This window comes from Mugil cephalus, chromosome 13 (genome assembly GCF_022458985.1).
Source record: "Mugil cephalus isolate CIBA_MC_2020 chromosome 13, CIBA_Mcephalus_1.1, whole genome shotgun sequence".
NCBI classification, from domain to species: Eukaryota; Metazoa; Chordata; class Actinopteri; order Mugiliformes; family Mugilidae; genus Mugil; species Mugil cephalus.
In genome coordinates, this window is record NC_061782.1 from 23,249,269 (window position 1) to 23,271,809 (window position 22,541).

Below are 22,541 nucleotides of genomic sequence, written 5' to 3' on the forward strand. Positions count from 1 at the left end.
GTATAAAATATTGGCAAATCCCCAGCAATAAATTAATTGGACGACTAAACTTCACGATTTAGCAGCAACCAACAAATTACATAGAAATATAATGATAACCTATAACCAAGTCGTGTTTTTTTTTATTTATGCATCTAAGCTCTGTCCAGCAGGTGTATTGTTTACTTCTCTGGTAAAATGGTAAACAATTTTACATTAATAGCAACAAATGTCTCAGATATTTATAGAATTAACCTGCTGTTTCTGGACATGTATTGAATTTTCTTTCTGAAGCCTCTTTTAGAGATGTTACGTTATTCTGTGTTCTTCCTAATTGATGTTGCTCAAGTTCTCTAACAGAGGTTTGAATGTTGGAGGAGAAGAGTAGGGGTTCTGTTTGTGTGAGAGGGTTATTTGGTCCTTGGTGAATGCTATGATGAATAAAAAAAAAAAGAGGGAAAGTCAAATCCTTTAGTTTTAATGAGTACAGAGTAGAAGTTGTCTGTCTGAAAGCCCATACTGTTTCCTCTCTGTGGCGTTTGAGGCGCCCTATGTGTTATTTCCCATCTGGTGATTTGATCCTCAAATAAAATATCAGAATTCTTAGTAATCATTGGTTAAAATATCAATGTTGTGTTACATACAAGATGTGAACACCTGTGTTGTTTATTTTCTGTGGACGTTTGGGCACAGTATGAGCAGTCAGACACCATTGAGATTTCGCTGCTGATTACTCTTCTTAACACGCCCTTCCTTTCCTCCTACCCTCCTTCCTTCCTTCCTTCCTTCCTTCCTTCCTTCCTTCCTTCCTTTTTCTTTCTGTCCATCCCATCATCTACATATCTATCCCAACCTACCTCACCATCTGAACATATTCACTCCGATCGCCGTCCATGTTCTTTTAATGCTTACTTTCACCTTGTGATGTTAAGAAAAATTTCCAGCATTCAACATCGGCTACGTCCCAACGGTAGAAATGAAAGAACTGACATCAGTGGCTTCATTCTGTTATTATCTGTAGCTATTTGAATTTAATCTTTAAAAAATCATCTAATTTATTGTTATTACAGTAGCCTTATTATTTTCTGTTTTTTGATTTCTACCTTTGGGAGCAAGTAATTCATGTGCACTAATGGTAATATAATCATCTTAGCTTTACATTTTAAGCATATTCACTCATCACATACCATTGACTGTCAGCAGAAAACCTTAAAATCCTTCAAATCTGTTTTATTTTATTTTATTTTTTTGTTAAATCTAGTCGCTTTAATTAATATTGGCTGAGTGGCATTAAAGTTTTTGTTTGCTTTTCTTTCAGCCAGTGGACCTTCTAACATCATATTTTGTCTTGCACACAGCGCTTGCAGGATATTTATTTCCCCTTTAACCTTGCTTACATTCAGGTAATCTTCATAATTTCCAGAGCTAGTGTGCAGGGAGTTCTACATAGTTACATAATACATAGTTCCTTAAATTTATCATGACTATAGATAGCGTGATGCATGTAATGGGGAAAAAAACTCAATGGAACATTAACCAATACATTGCTGGGTTTTAAAAAAACAGATGCAGTATATATAGAGTTTTGAGGAGGGAAACCCAAAAACACATTGGCAGTTCTGAAGAAGTTCATCCGATTATTTTATTTTTTAAATTACGAAATTTGTAAGGAATCAGATATTTTTTTCACAGCTAGAGCTTATTACAGTAAAATACATTATGCCAATTCTGTTTCTTCTTTCTTTTTTCCACTACTGCACACTTTCTGCAGGTCAACAGAAAAAATGTTGCCTTTTCCTCTTTGTATTTTCATCATTTTCTTCTTGCCTTTTGATAATCAAGTTATTTTTTGAACACTAAATGATTGTCAATATTCTTTTAGAGGAGTGTGCACAGCCGGCTAAATTTATTCTTGATTTAAGCAACAGCCAATTTGTCAATCAGCAGTGTCACGTTGTGTTTTGGGGATGTGACATTTACTTTGTTCGAATAAATTAAGCTTCTCCTCATCCTTTCACATTTCCCAGCTTAATTAATCTAAAACTCTAATTTTATGGACTCTAATTAGAAATAATAAACCATCTTGAAGTCATTGATTAGACATATACCACCAAGACTGACATAACGACACTATTTGAAATAGTCTTCCACTTGCAGCCTTCATATATACATCATATGAATAAATACACCAGAGGCAGACATGTTGAATTAATGACCTTAAAATAACTGTTAGTGATGGACTTATTAGCCAGTCTGTTCATCCTGTCGTCCAACTCTAGTGTTGCGCCAGCATTTTCTACTCTTGTCGTTCTGCACATGTACTGTTTTCTGATCCGCTAAATCAGATCGTTGTTGCTCTTAATACACTACAAAGTGAATAACTGGCTTACCTACTGTATGGTGGCCAAGAGGGGACAGGTACATGTGAATAAATAAATAATGGAGCAAGAATTACATGCTGACGTTTAATGTAGGGTGCACTACCAAGGGCACTTTAACTCTTTAATTTTAAATTTCAGTTGCATTTCATGAGCTAAATAAGAGGAACTTTCCCAAAACCTGCACAAGTTTCTCATGGTCTAAGCATCACATTGTTGTACTCTATCAAGTAAGTGTTACTATGAGTTAATCTATAGGAGTTTCTATTAGACATGCTCCTTGTATTTGGTTAGGTTTCCATCATCTTGCAGAAAAGGATAAAACGAAAAAAATTAAAGTCATTTTTGTTTCCAGCTTTCTAGGACTCGGAATGAGTTCAGAATAAATACTGTCGCTTAATGATTGGAGCATTAATAATTTTCCCATTCTTTGTTGCTTTGTTTGTTGTAACTGTTCTTGTTCCTGTTTTTTTTTTTCTTCTACTTCCCATGGAGAAACACTGACCTTTCTCCAATGTGTAGTTGTTGCAATTTGAAACAACCTTGAATTGAAACCGAATTGAAATGTTTTATGGTCATTCTCCTCATGAAACATGAAAGAACCAAACGCAGGACTTGGGTCTCGGCATGATTATAGATAAATATGAATACATTTCAAATTAAATCACAACTTTTTAAAATCACATTTAAAATAATATCATAATCACTATCAATCAGTGGGCTGCTGAGTGTCAGGCGTATTATTTCAGGTCATCGCCTTGATGCCTCTCAACATCTATAAGCCTCAAAAGCTACAAACCTGTTTGGTCACATAGCTTAAAACTCTACATATCACACAGTCACATAGGACAACTAAATTTCTAAATAGACCATGAAAACATTCAAGGGGGTGAATCCCTTTTATCATGCACTTTATTAAAGAACAGTCTAATACCTCCAAGACAATGACAATGCAATCACTGATTGCTGTAGCCATACAAATGAAGTTAACATCATCCTGTGACCGAATGAATGCAAAAGTGGAAAGAAAGAAAAGAAAGACTTTATAATTGTGTTAAAATCCATCACATCTTGCCAGCACCCGTCGACTGCATAGGATTACTCTCCTCATTGGGTGGATTTCATTTTCGAGGTCAAGTTTGAAAAATCCCGTTATTGAAATATGAGGTTTAGAAGGATTTAGATCCAAACAGAGGAGATTTTATTGCTATAAAATCAAACTGTGAGTTGACACACTGCTTAATGCTGACTCTTTCTAAATTACTGTACCATCTCTAGCCATTGAGAACGTGCACTTGAAGCACAACGCAAGGCAACTTGCACCAGTATTGATCCTCGTGCTAAATCCTGCTTGCTGCCAGTTCACCACCAGATTAAACCATTTTTCTACTTCTTAATACTGCGTCCAAATTCTCAACGCTGTACGTGAGATAAAATTGCGCACATGAAACCGGACCAGAGTCTTTGATAGACGTGCACAGAAATAAGTGACCGTGTCCATGACACCATGACATGATAAGTCCACGTATCAAAGCATCACAAATGGCCAGCGCTGCATTGTCGGTTACTAAGCAACAGTCATGGAGCGGTATTGCATCACACACTGAAAATGGCAGGGACCAAACTTTGTCTGTCACACTGCTCTGTATAAGTCAGTGGAGCTGCTGAACGTCAACCATATCATTTCAGGCCTTCCACTCTATTAAAATGGATGTGTTATGTTTAATTCAGTGTGTCTAAGTGCGTAGGTAGGGATGCTGCACACAACTTTCAAGACAGCAGGCGTTGAAACAAGTGTTAATGTGATAACATGTTGGCACAGCATGTCTTACTTTTTTTATTTGTTGTGTTGAAAAGAAATGCCAGAAGGGCTATCCCTAACACAGCAGAAAACACCTGTATGGGAGCAGCTGTTTTTTAAGACTTGTGTGTGTTTTGTGAGTGAGTGTGTGTGGACCAGTGACTCAGCAGTTTGTCTGGGTGGGCTCTTTGTTTTGATTTCTTCTCTTCTTCTCTCCGTTCCAATGCTTCCCCCCTCTCCTATGCAGCAAGGACAAGTTTGGAAGGTTTGCAAAATTTATCACCTTCCACTGACGAAACCCTTCCCCTCGTCACCCTTCCTCAACTCCCTCCTCTTCCTCCTCCTCCTCCTCCTCCTCCCCCTCCTCCTCCCCCCTCCTCCTCCTCTTCCTCCTGGCTACCTGTACTGATCTGTTGGTCCTCTCCTTTGTGCCTCACTCCTCTTCATTTGAATCAGTAAGGCTGGGCTCCATTCACTGTCAGTTTTACCAAACCCACAATGCAAATTCAGTGTGTTGTTCATTTTGTTATGATACAGTATTCACATAAACGTTGTTGTTGTTTTCTTTTATGAAAAGAAGGCTTTTTCCCTTTAGTCCACAGTCATCACCTGCCAGTGTATTAGTCAAAGCTAGCTTCATCACGACAGCCAGAAATGTCTAATAATTAACATGAATAATAAATAATATGCATATGTTGTAGCGGGCATAGCTACAGTGTATTATGATGGTACTCTATATAACACTGATTGTACAATAACCATATTGGAAAGGAAAATCTTCAAAAAAAAAAAAAACTGAAATACTTATATAAATTTACTATCGAAGTGTTAAGGATTTGTGTATTAAACTTGAGATGTACACAATCAGCATTAACTTAACATTACAGCCTCCAACCGGTGAAGTGAATATCAATGATTATCTTACTACAATGCTAGTCTTTCTTGGAAAACTGGGTCATGGCATTTATATGGGTTTTGCTTTGATACCACCAACTGAACATTGCTGCAGATAAAGCACCTCCCATCGACAACCACCTTCTTCCATGTCTCCATGGTCCATTTCTGATGCACACATGTCGGTTTTAGGAGCACTCATCAGTGGTCAAGGCTCAGCATGGACACCCTGACTGACCTCAGCTACTCAGCCCCAAACAAACCGAGATCCACTGAGCGTTCTGACAGCTTTCTGTTAGAACCACCATTAACTTTCCGAAGAAGGTTAGGGAGTTTATGGCATTCAATGACCAGCCCATTTCTGAAGTAGAGAACACAGGTTTTCTGGAGTCAAGGTAGGAGATACCCTCTCCACACTACATAAACGTTGATAGCCCTGTTTATTGGACGTAGTACAGTTGCACAGTGTACAGGTAATCTAGGAGAATATAAGGAAGAGAAGAAAAGACTTTTCCAGGAATCGAATCGGTCGATACTCAGTTTCGGGAGAGGGGCAAACAAAAAAAACCTCGACCAGGTATCCTGTAGTGACCACCACAGACTAGAGATGCAGTTTTGGAGATTCTGTGAACCAGTCGTCCAGCCATCAACGTCTCTCAAATCCTTCCACTCTTCCTTGAGAGGTCACAACAATCAGATAATCAGTTTTATTCACTTCACCTGTTAGTGGTCATAATGTAATGCTGGGGAAAAAAGTCACCATGAATTCATAAATTTCCTCTCAACAAGTGTTCAGTCACTGCTTTAATCCCAAAAATCTTTATCAGCATAACTGTACCAAAAAAAGCTGTCGCCAGCAGGCGGCCCAGGCAGTCAGCCAGCTCTTAGCAGGTTGTTAGGGTTCTCTAGTGGTTCCTAATCACACATGATACCATACATTCCTTTTATTATCCCAGCACTTAATCCCTCCTGGTGAAAATGAGAGCACCCCCAACTGTGAGGAATGAAACATAAAAAACAAATTTATCTCTGGGAGGAGGCAGCTTTCGGGGGACTCAGTGAAAAGGCGGCAAGTGGTGTTGAAGTATTGTGTCTAGTAATTAGAAGCCGTAATTAGTTTCAGATGTATGATTCCCTCGGTCCACTGCTATGTACTCCAGGGTCCCCTACCATATGTCAGTCAAAGTGGGAACCCTTTGGTAGCTGTTAATTGCTACCTGGAGTCGGGAAACGATGGTGGAGGCAAGACTTGAGGTCTGTTCTGGTAACCAGGCAACAGCTCCCTTACTCCTTCCTGACCACTTCCGATGTCCTGTTCGTTCATTCACTGCGCCTCTCCTTCCATCCATTCCTCCATCAGCCCTCACCCCACCGAAACCCAGCCAGCTTATTACTCTAATCACCACCAGCACTAATGACCAATGCTAATTAAAAGCATTTTAAGGCCCGAATGTTATATATTTACTTAAGCTCTGATGTGATAACAGTTTTAAGAGTTATTTTGTTTTGTGTCTTTTAGCCCATTTATCAAAGCTCATGTATAACTGACCAAAAGCATATGTGATTGTATCAACAGTTTGTCAGTGTGTTCAAGTGTCAACTCTCTTTAGCTCTCAGTTGAAATCACCTTAAACTAAATTAAGTAACAAATAAAAACACTCAATTCGGTTGCTTTCAAGTGCTTGTAGGAATATCTGCTTTCTAACTATATATTTATATTTAACTATTTACACAAAATTAAGATCTCTTGATCTGAAAGTTCTGATACCAGTTTCCTAATATCCTCTGAACATTTTTTCTTTTATTTTTCTAAATTCACGTTATTTCCTGTGTCCACTTGTTAGAGATCTTGCTGGTTTTGCAAGTACAATAAGATTAGTCCACAAGTGAGGGAGATCCAAAACATGACAGAAGTTCCAACTCCTTCATGAGTAGGCATTGGCATTGATAAGATTTTATTGATACCGATGCCATTATCAATCCAATTCTTTATCTGTTCCTCCTGGGAATTTTTGGTTTAGAAAAGGTAGGAGTTTGTGGTTTTGTGTAAACAACAGAAATTTTGAGTTTCTAAACAAGAGATAAGAGCTTGTGTAAGTAAGTGAATGGTAAATCAGTCACTAGATCCTCACTAGCTCTGCTCTACTTGGACTTAGCCATAGCTGCACTTGTTGACGGGAGATTGTCGAACAATTGAGACTCTGTATTTAATGCCATGCGACGTCAACAAATCCTTCAGTATGTTTGTGGTGTTGCTGACCTTGCCAGAAATTATGGTGCAGCACGCTGTTACAGTCCCTTCTGGTGAAGTGAAGCCGCACTTTCGACTGTTTCAGTCTCCACCATCCCTGTCTTCCTCGTCATCACCTGAATGTCACATGATTTGAATGATGTGCTTCGACATAAAGATTCCATGAAAGGAATCAATGAGCATGAAGGTTAATGATGTCGATAAACAGAACCAATAAACGTTCTCCATGCCCATCCCTAATCTGGAGCACTGTCAAACCTGAAAGCTGGTTGGATTTAACAAGTATGACGACAGAGGAGAGCTCCACAAAACCAGTCATAAAAGATGTGAAACTAGAGGTAAAATATTGTGGAAATATCACAAATCTCTGTAACCCACAGAAACCCTTCCACAGAAGTTGGGCCAAAATGTGGCAAAACACTTAAATTCTTTAAGTTAGCATACTAAAGTTGTGTAGTAACTGGGCAGTGTTTTTCTTCTGCAGTTCCCCGGCGTGAGTCAAAGGGTAACTACATTTTAGTGGCCGCTGTAGAGAGTAGTCTGTTACGTAGGGCGAGGCTAGTGTTGTTATTGTGCTTTTGCCTGGATTTAACAGTCACACCTTGATTCCTTGAGAGAGTCGGGCACAGGGAATCGAGCTGAGACTCAGGGTCCACTGTCTCATTGATGGCTACTGAAACCATGTTAGTGTTGTGTGTATGTGTGTGTTTTTCCCCCCCGTGTCCCGTCCCTCCATAGTGTCCAAATGTTTTGTGTTTGAGATCCTGTAGTGAATGTGTTTCAAACCTAGAACTGTGAGATCTGAGCATGACTGCTTCTGGTGTTGGGGTAGTAGTAGTTTCAAGACAAATGCAGCTGGGTTCTGGATACGTAGCTAGCACGATAACCAGGAGTGTAAAGCAATGGGAAAACCTCAACCGCATCAGAAACTGTGTGTTGTGCCTGCAATTTATCACATTTTAATATTTGGTTGTCGGTTACCTACTGTGTTTGTGTGTTTTGTTTTCATTTTGCATTGGCCGAAGCTGCTGCCATGCAAACTGAAATCCAGGTTTTCCTGTATGGTTGTAGTGATGCCACAAGCTTGTCGGGTCATTAGCTGTGTTGTTATTGCAGCTTTAGAAAATATATATATATATATATTTCGGTGTTGAAGATTTTGTTTTGGTAACTTTATCCTTCCACTTTCTAAACCCGTAACCATGAAGAGCTGAATCCTCAAAACTGTCAAAGGCGCTGACCTCTTCCAGGATTGTTCCTCAGTGCTGGCGGCCAATAAAATTTTACACATTCACTCTGTTTATGGCACATGCATGGAGCACATCTTCCTCACTCATTCACTGCGACGTAACCCATAATGCATGAGCACTGTTGCTTCTCGCTGGAGTCAGGGCAGGCAGACAGGTACCGACACACCTGTGCAAGACAAGGCAGCCGATTTAATTCAATCGCTTTCTCTCTGCCATTTCTCACTTCCAAGTTCGTGTGCCTTCTTTGCTTAAGTTCTCCCTCCCCTCCTTTCTAGACCTCTCCCTCTCTCTTCTCTGTTTCATTCAGTCCCTTCTTCACTCTACCTGCCCATCGCTCTGCCTGTTATGCAGTGGTACTAACCACTCAGGGACACAGTTTGAAGCTGAAACCCTCTCATTACCTGGGACTCTCAGTGGTTCTCAGCCTTTGTTTTCAAAAATGTAACAACCCAGAATTTATTAAAGTTTAGGACAAAGAAAAAGTTAGAGCCCATGGATGTTTGGCATTTTTGCTTTAAATAGCTGACACATTTTCTACCTGTCAACTAATGGACCAATTGCTGCAGCACGAGTTGCAATCTAATGAGAAATATTAGATGTGTAAAACATCTATTTGACACTTAATGCAGCGTTGGGAAGAAACGCCTCCTCACAGCTCAAGAGATGAGAACCACTGATCAGTTCAGGCTCTTGGCTTTTTACAACAGTTGAACCTGGTTTATCCAAACATAAAAAACCCGCAGACACCTGGACTGTCCTCGTTGACATGTGCATCTAAGTAGAAAATTAGACTGCACATGTCAGTGCATTAAGTTTGTCTCTGTTCGTTCTCATCTCTCCGATATATTTAGTGGTCTGGACACCACTAAATGTCAGTGGTGTTGATAATTCATTCACCCATACCCACCTAAATCCTCGGCTCGGGATAAACCAGGTTTCACTGGTGACCATGGTAAATACTTAACACAAAGAAATAAAAATGTCTCAAACAAAGAGTAAAGAGCCCAGGTGTTTCAGTTGCAACCAAGGTACTTGCATTGCTTACTGTTGTGTCTGTCCTCACCTCTTCTTGTCCTCCTCTCCTTTGCAGGCATGTGGCGATCCCAAGGCTAAGCCCTCGTATCTTGTCGATAAGAACTTAGAGTCTGCAGTTAAATTTATCGTCAGGAAGTTCCCCGCTGTGGAGACACGAAATAACAACGTAAGTACGCCTGCATGAGTGTCTGCAGTGGGTTTAATGTAAGGGGGGGGGGGGAACGGATGTGTGTTTACTGGTGGGATTGATTTGACAGCACAGTTTGAATCTAGGCTTGTTAATTTTCTTCATCCTGTTATCATTTCTGTTTGGATATTTTAGCTGCAATAAAAGGTCTGACCCTAACTGACAAATATTTTATTAATTTAAAATTTTAATGCAGGAAACAACGTAGTTTTACGTAAAAAAAAAAAAAAAAAAATGTCAGGGATGTGGGATGATCAGTGTAGTACGTGATCTGTAATGTTTTAGATCTGGTTATAAATAAGCATCCTAACTGACAAACAGTGGAAATATCCTTGTATATAAAAACATACATTTATTGCTGCCTTCAAATGTGGCACATTCAGCATTTTTGCTGTTGTGAGTAGATGTTCACCTGTGAATTTACATAGAATGCAAAGAGCCAGTTTGTGGTACTTTTGTCCAGGGTCCCTGAGCCGCTATGTTCTGCTCTCCTGTAGCTTGAGTCCATTTTAGTTGTGCACTGAGAAATTAAATTAAATTGCAATCCTTGCATCATCTGTCTGTTCTAATCAGTGGCCAGTTGATTAGAGCGCCTTTGTTTAAATAGTGCCAGGTTTACCAGTGGATACTGGATATGAACAGCACCTTATTGTGATATTCAGGAAGTTTTTGTGACATGACTTAGACATGTCAGATTGGAGTAATAATTATTAATATATTATAATTTAGTTTTTCAAAAGCATTTCCACATCCAGGTACATGCTAATTAGTGCTAGCTTGCATTTTGTTTACACAACTTGCAATGTCATAACCACAGATTAGATTTGAAGGCAGCAATAGTCAGGTTTGTTCAATTTTTCAATCATTAATTCTATAATAATAAATAAATGCATATAAATAACTAACAATGAATTAAATCCACATTATTTGCATTCAGTAGAAATATTGGTCACCCTCAAACCCAAACTGTTGGATATTATTGATCACATGAGTGCATCATATAAAGAAATCTCTTTTGTGTGTGTGTGTGTGTGTGTGTGTGTGTGTGTAGTGACCTTAACTTGTCATCAAATGTTTTCTTTTATTTTGTTAGCTTAGCTCATAGCTTTTGGCCTATGTGTTCATGTGAAAGTGTCACTTAGCAAACAGCTGTGTGTGTGAATGTGTGTGTAGCTAACTGCTTTATTCAGTATAACTGTGCTAAAATTGTCTCTTACGTTGTTTTCTGCTTTGTTTCTGTGTTTGTTTGTTTGTGTTCTGCATGCTAAACTTGGCTTATTCCGGACTTGTGCTTTTTGGTAAGTTTTTTTGTATTTTAGTTCATGTACCTAAGTTTTGTGATATTGTAATTTTTGTTGTACCTGTTTTTGTTTTAAAAAAGCTGGTGTTTTGATTTGCTGTGCTTACTCTCCTCTTTGCTGGTAGCATTTTTTCTCTCTTTCTTTCACCCACTGAATGACTTTGAGTGTGTGTCTGGTTAACTACCTAGTTAGCCAGCTGGTTGATTGCTGGTTGGTGAGATGACTGCCTGCAACAAGGAGTTGGCCGTTCCAAATTACAGAGACAAATCCACTGATACACTGATCAAAGTTGGCGAAAGACTAAAAACATTTGCTTGACTTTAGGTCAAGTAATAGAGGTTTCAACTCCTTGATGCAGCAGCAGCTTTTCACACTTACAGATTTTCATCTCTTTGATTTCTACCTCCACTGACTCTTGTTCAGACTGCAAGGCTGAACTCAGGTGCATTAGAGTATGCAGTTTACATGCAGTATGCTTTCAGTCATTTCTGCCATGTAACCACAAACTGCTTTTAGTAGCTTAAGTTAGAGCTTAAGTTAGAGCTTTCACATTTGCTAGTTTATATTATATTGGTAAAAGATTGATTTAAAGTCTTATAAAGTTGAATATATTTCATGTGTGGGCTTGGAAAAACCAATGGATTCTCAGCGTTGGACAATGATTCATCAACATGATCGAATAGTTCAGCTGTTTACATGGACGCTAAATAAAATGATCTAATAAGATATGTATGTTTAAATGCCACACGACATCAGTCACAATAGAACAAGAGGTTCTGACTACCAAATAACCAGATTATTAAAGATTTATCAAACCGCCCAATCTGATTTGTAAATTTCATCTGATCAGACCAGTCTGTTCTGATTCAGGTGGTTACATGTTGTATTTCTAAAGTCATTAGTCACTAGCGTCCGTGTAAACACAGTGATTGACTGAATTCAGCTGAAATTCCACCTCTGCTTTTGTTACAAAAATTGCAAAAGATATAAATAGTGGTTTTCCCTGTAGGTAGAGTACAGACATTTAAATTACCATCAAAGTAAAATGACTTCTAATCATTTTTGTAATTAAAGCAAGATCTTTTTATATCTATTTTATAGATAAAGTTAGACCCATCAGTGAATTATTAAATCACTTTGCATTTTGTAGTCAAAACTAAACCAACTTAATATGAAGCTCTGTTGATCCCTCAAGGGAAATTTGGTAATTAGTTTTTTAGAGGCTGGGTTGAAATATGCAGACATTATTTTTTTTTCAGGTTTGTGTAGGGAAATGTTTTCCAGAACTTACATTTATTGGACAGTTTATACGAGAGACACTTTCAGATTTTCCAGGCCCATCACAGAATCAAACTACAATGAAAGAAAAGGATGTTTTAGGTAATTACATTACTTATTCTAATTGTCTGCACTGTGCCGTATGATCTTTACAGCAACAGCTGGCTCAGCTGCAGAAAGAGAAGTCAGAGATTCTGAAGAACCTGGCTCTCTACTATTTTACCTTCGTAGATGTCATGGAATTCAAGGTGGGTAAACACCAAGTACATCAATCATCTTTACAGTACAGGGGGAAGGACGTATTCCTGTTGATCTGTATTTTTATTGACTCTTTCTTTAACAGGACCATGTTTGTGAGCTGCTGAACACTATTGATGCCTGCCAGGTCTTCTTTGACATTGTAAGTAAACGTATCTGTTTTTAATTCTCAAAAATTGCCGTTGTTGCCCTTCTTTGAAGGTTTCTGTCACCTTATTAAGAGAAATTTGGCATACCCCACTGAATTTAGTTCATTTGAATGGTAGTTTTAAAGTCCACTTAGATTTTTATTAAAAGACATGTTTCAGCTGAGAAAAACATCCGACTGAATGCTTCCATCACCATTCAGAGGAATGGATTTAGGTTTTGATTATATGCTCTAATCTAAGATCCTCCTCCTCCATGGTAGTGGATGGAAACTAAAACACTAGATTTTGGTTTCTGTTCTTTTTAGGTAGTTAATATGATGCTGCTTTATGTCCAAATGTCCATTTTTGTGATGAGTTTAGTCATGCTGATTGACAGTTCCCAATGACAAGCGCTGTGTGAAGAGGACCGGTAGGACCGTGAAAGTAGGATTAAATAAATAAATGCAGTGCTTAATCATTTCTTTGCAGCTGGTGAAGGTAGAGCAGAGCGCAGTATTAATCAAACACAAACGGTCTGGTGGAAGTGTGGGTGGGACATCAATAACTTGACTCCACTCACACACAGTACTGCTCACACACTGGCTCCAAACTTTCCATAGCCGCCCGGGTCCTGGGTATTATAGAGCCACTTTGGCCAATGTCTTCCATTTTCCTGCAGTCTCTGCTATGTTGCTGTTGCTCCGTTGTCCATCACTGAATAAATCCCATTGATAAATCCCATTTGATTGTCTCAGCAGATATTTGAGTCACTCTGTTTTTAATTAGTAATGTACGTCAGACGACAATGGCCAGAGTGACTTGACCTCTTGTCTTAATGAAGAATCTTCAACATCTTTTCACTACTACTTCTTTGATTATTTAAAAAAAATGACGCCTTATTATCTTGATTCCGAACAGACGGTGAACTTTGACCTGACCAAAAACTACCTGGACCTGGTGGTGACGTACACTACTCTGATGATAATACTGTCTCGCATAGAGGAGAGAAAAGCCATCATAGGACTATACAACTACGCCCACGAGATGACACACGGAGCCAGGTGACTGAAACTAACATGCAAAAAACACAATCGTAAAGTGTGTACATGCATCGTTCATTGATGCTCATTACATAAATCCACTCTGAGTCGGGGTCTTTTGTTTGACTGTACACACGGTATTTACAGTGGTTACCAATGATAACCCTAGTCCTGTGTGTGCTTCAGTGACAGGGAGTACCCGCGGTTGGGCCAGATGATTGTGGATTATGAAAACCCTTTGAAGAAGATGATGGAGGAGTTTGTTCCACATGGAAAGGTAGAAGCACCCTGTTTTATTGAAATCATTCTCAGATTTTTTTTATTGTGTGTTTGTTTCTTTGGTTGTTTTTTTAAGAATGACAATTGACATTCAGTCAAACTTTAATATGGTAAAATCTTTAACAACACTGCAGTTAAAACTAAATGAGCTGATGAAGAGGATGTTAATATGTCTTTTTTGTTACGAATATGCCATGAGGCATTGCTGTTCACTTTTAAAATGAGTCCTACTCTATGTGTTTCCTCTCCTCCAGTCTCTGTCAGATGCGTTGATAAGCCTTCAGATGGTTTATCCCAGGAGGAATCTGTCTGCGGACCAGTGGAGGAACGCCCAGCTGCTCTCTCTTATCTCTGCTCCCTCCACAATGCTCAATCCTGCTCAGTCTGACACAGTATGACAAAATTTTAGTCTGATCTCTGCACGTAAATAGAACAGATTTGTTATTTCTTAGCTTTGCGAATGACTTCTTTCTGTGCAGATAAATTAACTGTAAAAGGCTAAAATCACCTCTGCTCCATCTTTAGATGCCATGTGAATACCTGTCGCTGGACACAATGGAGAAGTGGATTGTTTGTAAGTGCTATACATACTCATAAACTCAAACCCGATACGTAATGATCAAAAGTCTTCTTCCTGCACTTTGTCATATACTCCTCTTGGTTTTCTCTGCAGTTGGTTTCATCCTGTGTCATGCTGTCCTGAACAACGACGCAGCAGCATTGTCTTTGTGGAAGCTGGCTCTGCAGAGCTCCACCTGTCTCTGCCTGTTCAGGGACGAAGTCTTCCACATTCACAAGGCGGCAGAAGACCTGTTTGTTAACATCAGAGGGTAAGAGCATTGTGATGCACATTTTCTCAGTTTCATTGGGGACATAGGGGAAAAACACAGACGATCTCATGATGCTCTCCTGGAAACCTGCATCCTGACCTTTATCTGGATGTTTCAGGAGTGGACACAGGTCAGTATGGACACTGATGGATCTAAGGCACACAGTGTCCATACAAAACAAACTGATCCATTGTGTGTTCTGTTACCTTTATATCAGAACCAGACTTAATCGTCTAGTCATGTAGCCTTCGTCAAGGTGACTCAAAGTGACTTGAGATGGATGACATAGTCACAGAAGTAGATTGTTTAATTTATTAAAAAAGGCAAAAGGTCAACAGGTAACACCTTATCAGCTGTGCCCAGTTAAGGTAATTAAGTCCAAGTACCAACCAAAGACACCTGCACTTCTATCACAAGTCTAACAGGTGCAGAGGAGCTGTGTTTTGCGTCACTGGTACACTTGGTGGTCGTAATGTTATGGCTAATCTGTGTAACTGACAAATTGAATCGCTTAGAGGGATCATTTTTTTCTATGTTGCCTTTAACCACATTCTTTCATTCTTTGTGTTTTCCAGGTACAACAAGCGTATCAATGACATTCGGGAGTGCAAAGAACAGGCTCTGTCCCACGCGTACGTATAGAGTCTTCTTACTAATCCATTCATCATATTCTAATCTGGAATTAACTTTATTGCTCACACAAAAACACACTGTGTTGTTATTTGTTCCATTTTCTGCTCTCTTTTGACTGTCCTTGTAGCTTCACTATCCTTGTGTCTTTCTGAGAGTCTCCCACTGAAACCTTATTTTCCTTTTTTTTCTCTTTGTGTATTTACCAGTTTCATCCTCTCCTCTTTGTCTCCCCCCACTGTCTCCTCTCCGCTTTTATCCTTCTTACTTATTCCATCCTACCCTTTTCATCTTCATTCTCGTTCTTCTGCCGTTGCTGTCATCTCCTTACTTTTCGTTCTCTTGCTTGGGATTGTCCCAAAAGTGTCAAAATTCCATTTAATCGTGGCGCTTGAGTGTTTTTTTGATGTTGTGCTCTGACTTCTCTCTGTCTGTGTGACTGCAGAGGCTCCATGCACAGAGAGAGACGCAAGTTCCTCAGATCAGCTCTGAAGGAGTTGGCTACGGTTTTAGCCGACCAGCCTGGATTGCTAGGTCCAAAGGTAATATAAAATACCACCTTAAACATTAGGATGGCACCTTTAATGTGCCCGTTATTCACAGGTTGTAGTTTCAACTTGTTGAAATAGCAGTAGTAAATCACTTAAGGTGTTATCGTCTCAATTATGGTAAATGTCACATTAAATTGCTTTAATGTGTAAATGATTTCAGTGACTTGATATCAAAGTGCAAATAATGTAAAATACACATTTACATTATAGAACAAAACTTTAAGTAGCCGGTCATTTCTCACATTTTAACTGTTGTAGTTAACCATTCATACGTTTTGGTTTCCTTGACTAGATCTAAAGTTCCACTCTCTGTGGGCATAAAATTCAGTATGCACTACTGGACTGCACCATCTTATAACACATTACCACGTTAAATAGTGTTGCATTATTTATTTTTTCCCCAGAAAGCCTTCAAACTGCCTTGGTCTAGATGGGGGCCTTCATAAATATTTATGTGTGTGTACAGTGCAGCTTGAAAGTATTTGTGGCCTTCAGAATTTTCCATGTTTCTTACAAGTCCTGAATGTAGACAAAGAGAACCCAATCAACATCAGTGTAATGAGAGGCGGGTGCAGTTTAGTGCCTGTGTATCACAACACTTGTTTGAGGAATTGCACGACGGCAGGGACCAAGGAGCTTTTAGAGGAGCTCACAAAGATTTGTTGTTGCTCATCAGGGTGGACGAAGGTTACAAAATCATCTCTAAATAGTTTGGTTTGCACAAATCCACAAATTAAAGATGCAAAAACCTTTAAGCAGGACCGTATAATATTTGGTCCATAGGCTGTGAGAATGGGATTATGTCCCTGTGCCGTGTTTACCCTCTTTACTTCCCTCAATCCTTTTTGTTTTTGGTCCATTAGGCATTATTTGTATTCATGGCGTTGTCGTTCGCCCGTGACGAGATCATCTGGCTGCTTCGGCATGCGGACAACATCCAGAAGAAGAGCACAGACGATTTCATAGACAAGTAAGCACGGCGACACGGTCGTACAAATATGTATATTCACAGATACATCTTTCATATTTGTTCTGGTTCTTGTTTTGTACTTAACTACTTGTCGTCCTTTTTTTTTTTGACCTTTTCTCTTTTTTGCAGACACATAGCGGAGTTGATCTTCTACATGGAGGAGCTCAGAGCTCACGTCAGGAAGTACGGCCCTGTGATGCAGCGATACTACGTCCAGTACCTGTCTGGTTTTGATGCTGTGGTGCTGAATGAACTGGTGCAGGTAGGAACACAACAACTCGTGAGCTCTCCTACTCCTACAAGAAGTCCTGATCCTCGTAATGAAAAGTTAATTAGTTGGTGTCAGTGTCCAACAACTTTTCTGTGGATGCAGCAGTACTGAAATTGTATGTTTTGTGAATGAGCATTAAAAGCAGGGATCTTTAATCTGGATATGACTATCAGTTCCAATTCACAAGGGCCCAATTTGTTTATGCAGAGTTATGACAGATTTGTGACCGTGCTTTCAGAGCTGGAGCCTCTGACATGTTTTGAATCTCCCTCACACTTGGACCAGTCTTGTTGTCTGATCTTGTGTGATTATTCATGCAAAACTGTTTCAAGGAAAGGATGCAGAAAATGAGAAATTAAGAAAACTGATCAAAGGATTTAATGAATCAGATCTTCAAGTCAGAACTTCAAATCTGTTTTTGTTTATACCCAGCCCTAATCTCTAACAAGCTGGGCTTGTTGGTTTACAACATTAACAGCCTAAATATCCAACAACATTCAACATTACATGGCTCAGTCAGGAGCTTTAAGAGTGGATCTGTAAACGGGTCACAGTACCAGATAATCTGTTCTGAACTGTATTTCTCTGCCGATTGCCGAAGGGGGATCATTTCTGGATAAATCATCCTGAAACTCAAGTAATCTGAATCCAGCGTTGGATTCTTTTTATAATCTTAAAAAAAGAGAGGGGGTTTTCATGTTTTTTCTTCCTTTTTCATCTTTTCACTGTTCAATATCTTATCTCTATGTCCATCTGTCATTGTCACTTGAATATATTAAAGTAATTTTTCTTCCAAAGCCGAGCATATAACATATTTTTCGTACTGCCTTGCCTCAGCCGCCTTCTGCCTTCTCTTTGTTGAATAGAACCTGTCTGTGTGCCCAGAGGATGAATCTATAATCATGTCTTCATTTGTCAACACTATGACGTCTCTCAGTGTCAAACAAGGTAAGTACTTGCCCTGAAGATTTTTAATTAGATTAGATTTTTGCATTAGTACTACATTGTGGCAGAAGTAATGTAGGATTTTAGAACCAGGATGAACCAAAGTTTTAAAGATGTTGTGTGCAATTGTTGTTGTTCCAGTGGAGGATGGTGAGGTGTTTGACTTCAGGGGCATGAGACTGGACTGGTTCAGACTGCAGGTGCAAACACAAATATAGACTTTTCATTTTTTTTAATACAAAGAATATAGACTTTGTCTCGTTCATACGTGTTTTCCTCCCTGCAGGCCTACACCAGTGTCTCCAAAGCCAGTCTCGGTATAGCTGATCACAAGGAGCTGGGAAAAATGATGAACACCATCATCTTCCACACAAAGATGGTGGACTCTCTGGTGGAGATGCTGGTGGAGACGTCAGACCTGTCTATCTTCTGGTGAGACACACACACGAGGCTCATAATGGAGGATGAATTGAGTTGACAAATCTTCAGACACTATTTGAAGTCTCTTTTTTTTTCTTCTGTCTTCTCCTCTGTGTGTAGCTTCTACAGCCGGGCATTTGAAAAAATGTTTCAGCAGTGCTTGGAGCTTCCCTCCCAGAGCAGACACTCCATCTGCTTCCCTCTGCTCTGCACACACTTCATGTCCTGCACACATGAGCTCTGTCCTGAGGAGGTAAATGGTTCCTCCCAATTACAGAAACACAGCTATGCACTCTAAAGATGTATTCATTCACTGGGAGACCCACATTTTAGGGGGATGGGGATGAAATATTCACTGTGATTTAGACCCTTTATATGGATGACGTTAAACATCATAGTGTGTCTTTCTCTGTCGCATCCATAAATCCACTTCAGAGTCATAGAAGAGATTTGCCTTTATCACATCCGTGCAAATAGACGTGGCTTATAGCTAACTCAGCTCACGCAAGATTACATAGACGTCAACACATAAAGAAACTCAGAAATCAGTTTTCATACATGTTGTTGTCATTAACACATTTATGTTTATACCATTTCATCCAGCTGGAAACATTGAAGAACAACACAAGCGGCTCAAAATCCCAGACTTTAAAATAGGACCATGTTACACAAGATGGGATTTAGATTACAGTAACTGTGTCTGTAATTATTACTGGGTGAGAATGAAAAATGACGCACATAAGCGCTCTAAACAGGATTAAAATCACCCCACCTCCTCTAAGGAAATAAATCCTGTTTACATGTTTACACTGGGATTAATGGAGATGGAAAATATGTCATCATATGTCGCAGTACAAAACAGCAGTTAATAATTCCTGTAAACACTGCTTTTTTTCTTGACGCCAATAATGACTTCCTTTTGTCTCAGTCCTTTGCCTTTCTTCCTCCACAGCGTCACCACATAGGAGATCGAAGCCTGTCGTTGTGTAACATGTTCCTAGACGAGATGGCCAAGCAGGCCAGAAACCTGATCACTGACATCTGCACTGAGCAGTGCACGCTCAGCGACCAGGTAGGTACACACAGCCACTTAAATGAGTAGTTTGGCATTTTGGGAAATCAATTGCTTTTTAGACTTGGGTGAGATCAATGCAGTTCTGATGCCTGTACCTTGAATATAAATGTGTCTGCAGCAGCTTATCTTTGGATAGACTGGATACTGGAGGGAATGGGTTCTTCTTTTAAGTGGCGAAGCTAATACTACTTAGCTTACACCAAGGCTGGGTGGTATGACCAAAATGTTTTTCATGGTTCAAGTTCTGACAGCATCACGGTATTTTTCACTTTATTTTTTTTTCCCATGCATAATCAGGTGTTCACAACATTTTCTTCTGGTTGAGAGAGGAGTTAATGCAGTAGATTGACTAAGGATGAACTATTTTACTGTCATGATGAGTAAATATTGTAGAATAACTCCAGGTTAGTAAAACAGGCCCCATGTTAGCATTGCCTGCTGATATTTCAAGACATGCTTGCGGCTAAGGTGGTGGAGCAAATTGCTTGTGTTGCCGCCTCCGGCAACAACTTTAGCCCAAGAACACAACACAACAAAAATGTTGGTTGGTTGATGTTGGATTTTTTTTTTTTTTTTTAAACCAAAAAAAAAACAAACACAAAAAAAAAAAAACGACACTGCACTTTTTTTTTTGTCACTGATGTTTTCTTCATGGTTTTCTCGTTCTGCCCCTTCATTTTTCAGACCTTTCCATTTTCACCATGCCTTGCAGTGACGCAGTCGCACTGTGCGTGTTCAGTGTCGCTATATTAAAAATTTCATATCATAATGAAAATAATACTCAGTAGCCCTAGTCAAACCCTCATGTCTGTAAAATTCAATTACATTAGTTGTCTTCGTAACCCTCCTGGTGGGACGCTGTTAGGACACCGTCTGGCTTCAGCTACCTTTGTGGTTCAGTATTTTGTTGGCAAGTTCTTTGTCTCATCAGAGATATACACAGATCACAGACCTTTATTGAGTGGCATCGATCTTATCATCCGTCTACATCAAATATCAACAGTGAACCCAGTAACTGCTTTTTCAAATCTGCTGGAAATATAACAGTATATAAATATAACGATATAACGATTTTCCCCCGACTTTATTGTCAAGACTTAATTGATTCAGTAGAAGAAGATGACTAAAATGTCTTCGTGTTTTGAACATGGCTGCCCACGCTATTCTGTCTTTGTTCATCTTTTCAAGCCCTGGTTGTTTTGCTACCTCCATGTTTCTGTCCCTCATGGTCACAAACACACTCGAAAAGAATCCCACTTGAGCCAAAATAACTACATTAATAGGTGCTAATATTTTCCTATTAAACTGATTACACCACTCCTCATAATCTGATTGAAAACTTTCTTCTCAGGACAGTCTGTTCTGTTAGGTGTGGTTACATGAAGCCTTTTAATTCCAGTTAATCTGTTATCAGTGAATTTTTGGTGTTCAAGTTAATGCAGCATGTAATGGTTCTGAATTTTTTATTGCGTCTTGATGTTTTGACTGAACAAATACAAATTTACCAAGAGAAATAATTCCTTTTTGGACAGTAAGAGGTTGTAAGTGGACATGGGTGGTATGGAAATGCAAAAGGAATCTAATATTTCAAACATTTTATGAATAACCTCAAGGTTAAGTAAGAGTTAGCCAACTCTGAAGTTTCTGTCAGTTATTCTGGTTTTAACAAAAAGTTAGTTTGCTATAATTCCCCAGACCGTGCTAGAGCTGTCCTGCCTGCCTTTTCTTTTATTCGGTCCTTTCTTTCTACTATTTTGCTTTGTTCGACTTCACCGTTTGTCTCTCTTCTTCTGCTTTTCCATCTGCAGCTGCTTCCTAAGCACTGTGCGAAGACTATCAGCCAGGCCGTGAACAAGAAGAGCAAGAAGGCGACAGGGAAGAAGGGCGAGCCGGAGAGGGAGAAACCTGGAGTGGAAAGCATGAGGAAGAACAGACTACTTGTTACCAAGTGAGTGCTGAAAAACAAAAAGCTTCTTCCTTGTCTTTCCAGGAGTTCAGGCTGCACAGACAAACTGTCTCACCTCCTCTGTTTTTATATCTTTCTCAGACCTTTCTTTATGATCTATAAATAAGTCATTACAATTGATTCCGTTGTAATTATAAATAATAGATGAATGATTGTTGTTGCTTTGTAAATTCCCATTGGCAGCATTGAAGCGTTGTTCATGCGGAATCACAATAACAATAATATTCTGCTCTTTATTCTCCTTTAAATGGCTCAGGCTGTCACGCTCTTATTTCCAGACACTATCTAGTTTTTGCTTCTGCATTCTGTTGCTATCAATAAAATGTTTTTCCTCATATATAATTCAAAGTATCATCATATTATGTATTACTGAGTCTACTGTGACCTTTTCGTTTTTCGTCTTTCTCCCCAGTCTGGATAAACTCCACACAGCGTTATCTGAACTCTGCTTCTCCATCAACTACGTCCCCAACCTGGTGGTCTGGGAGCACACGTTCACCCCCAGAGAGTACCTCACCTCGCACCTGGAGATCCGATTCACCAAGTAAACAAATGCACACATTTAGGAGGAGTGTGTTTAGGGAGGAACTTGATCTGACCCTGCAAACCCTGGCAAACAACTTTTTTTGTTTACCACCAAGATCAATCAAATTGGAGAATAGAACTGGCAGAATGCATAGATCAGTTGGTAGGGGATGGAATTGGAAACTTTTCTCATTTTATTTTATTTTTTTTTTTTACAATCCATCTGATTGTATGCCTCCGGTGATCGATTCAATTAAATGATGCTCGCACATTTTGTCAACATGACATGACCCATGAAG

The 22,541-nt window shown here is 39.3% G+C and overlaps 1 protein-coding gene across 7 annotated transcripts in view; it reads left to right on the plus strand.

The window, feature by feature from the left end:
* nckap1 (NCK-associated protein 1) overlaps positions 1–22,541 on the plus strand; it is a 30,916-nt gene that overhangs the window by 1,401 nt on the left and 6,974 nt on the right. The window contains exons 2-21 of one of the 7 annotated variants that reach the window (XM_047603771.1): positions 4,406–4,423; positions 9,644–9,754; positions 12,510–12,602; positions 12,698–12,754; positions 13,659–13,801; positions 13,967–14,057; positions 14,314–14,451; positions 14,585–14,633; positions 14,733–14,889; positions 15,465–15,521; positions 15,965–16,061; positions 16,934–17,040; positions 17,170–17,302; positions 18,178–18,259; positions 18,398–18,456; positions 18,543–18,688; positions 18,797–18,929; positions 19,605–19,748; positions 21,560–21,699; positions 22,130–22,261. In XM_047603771.1, the coding sequence (XP_047459727.1) occupies positions 4,406–4,423; positions 9,644–9,754; positions 12,510–12,602; positions 12,698–12,754; positions 13,659–13,801; positions 13,967–14,057; positions 14,314–14,451; positions 14,585–14,633; positions 14,733–14,889; positions 15,465–15,521; positions 15,965–16,061; positions 16,934–17,040; positions 17,170–17,302; positions 18,178–18,259; positions 18,398–18,456; positions 18,543–18,688; positions 18,797–18,929; positions 19,605–19,748; positions 21,560–21,699; positions 22,130–22,261 (2,087 nt within the window). The remainder of the gene's footprint in view (positions 1–4,405; positions 4,424–9,643; positions 9,755–12,509; positions 12,603–12,697; positions 12,755–13,658; positions 13,802–13,966; positions 14,058–14,313; positions 14,452–14,584; positions 14,634–14,732; positions 14,890–15,464; positions 15,522–15,964; positions 16,062–16,933; positions 17,041–17,169; positions 17,303–18,177; positions 18,260–18,397; positions 18,457–18,542; positions 18,689–18,796; positions 18,930–19,604; positions 19,749–21,559; positions 21,700–22,129; positions 22,262–22,541) is intronic. The other 6 variants (XM_047603772.1, XM_047603775.1, XM_047603774.1 and 3 more) reach the window with 6 other exon arrangements.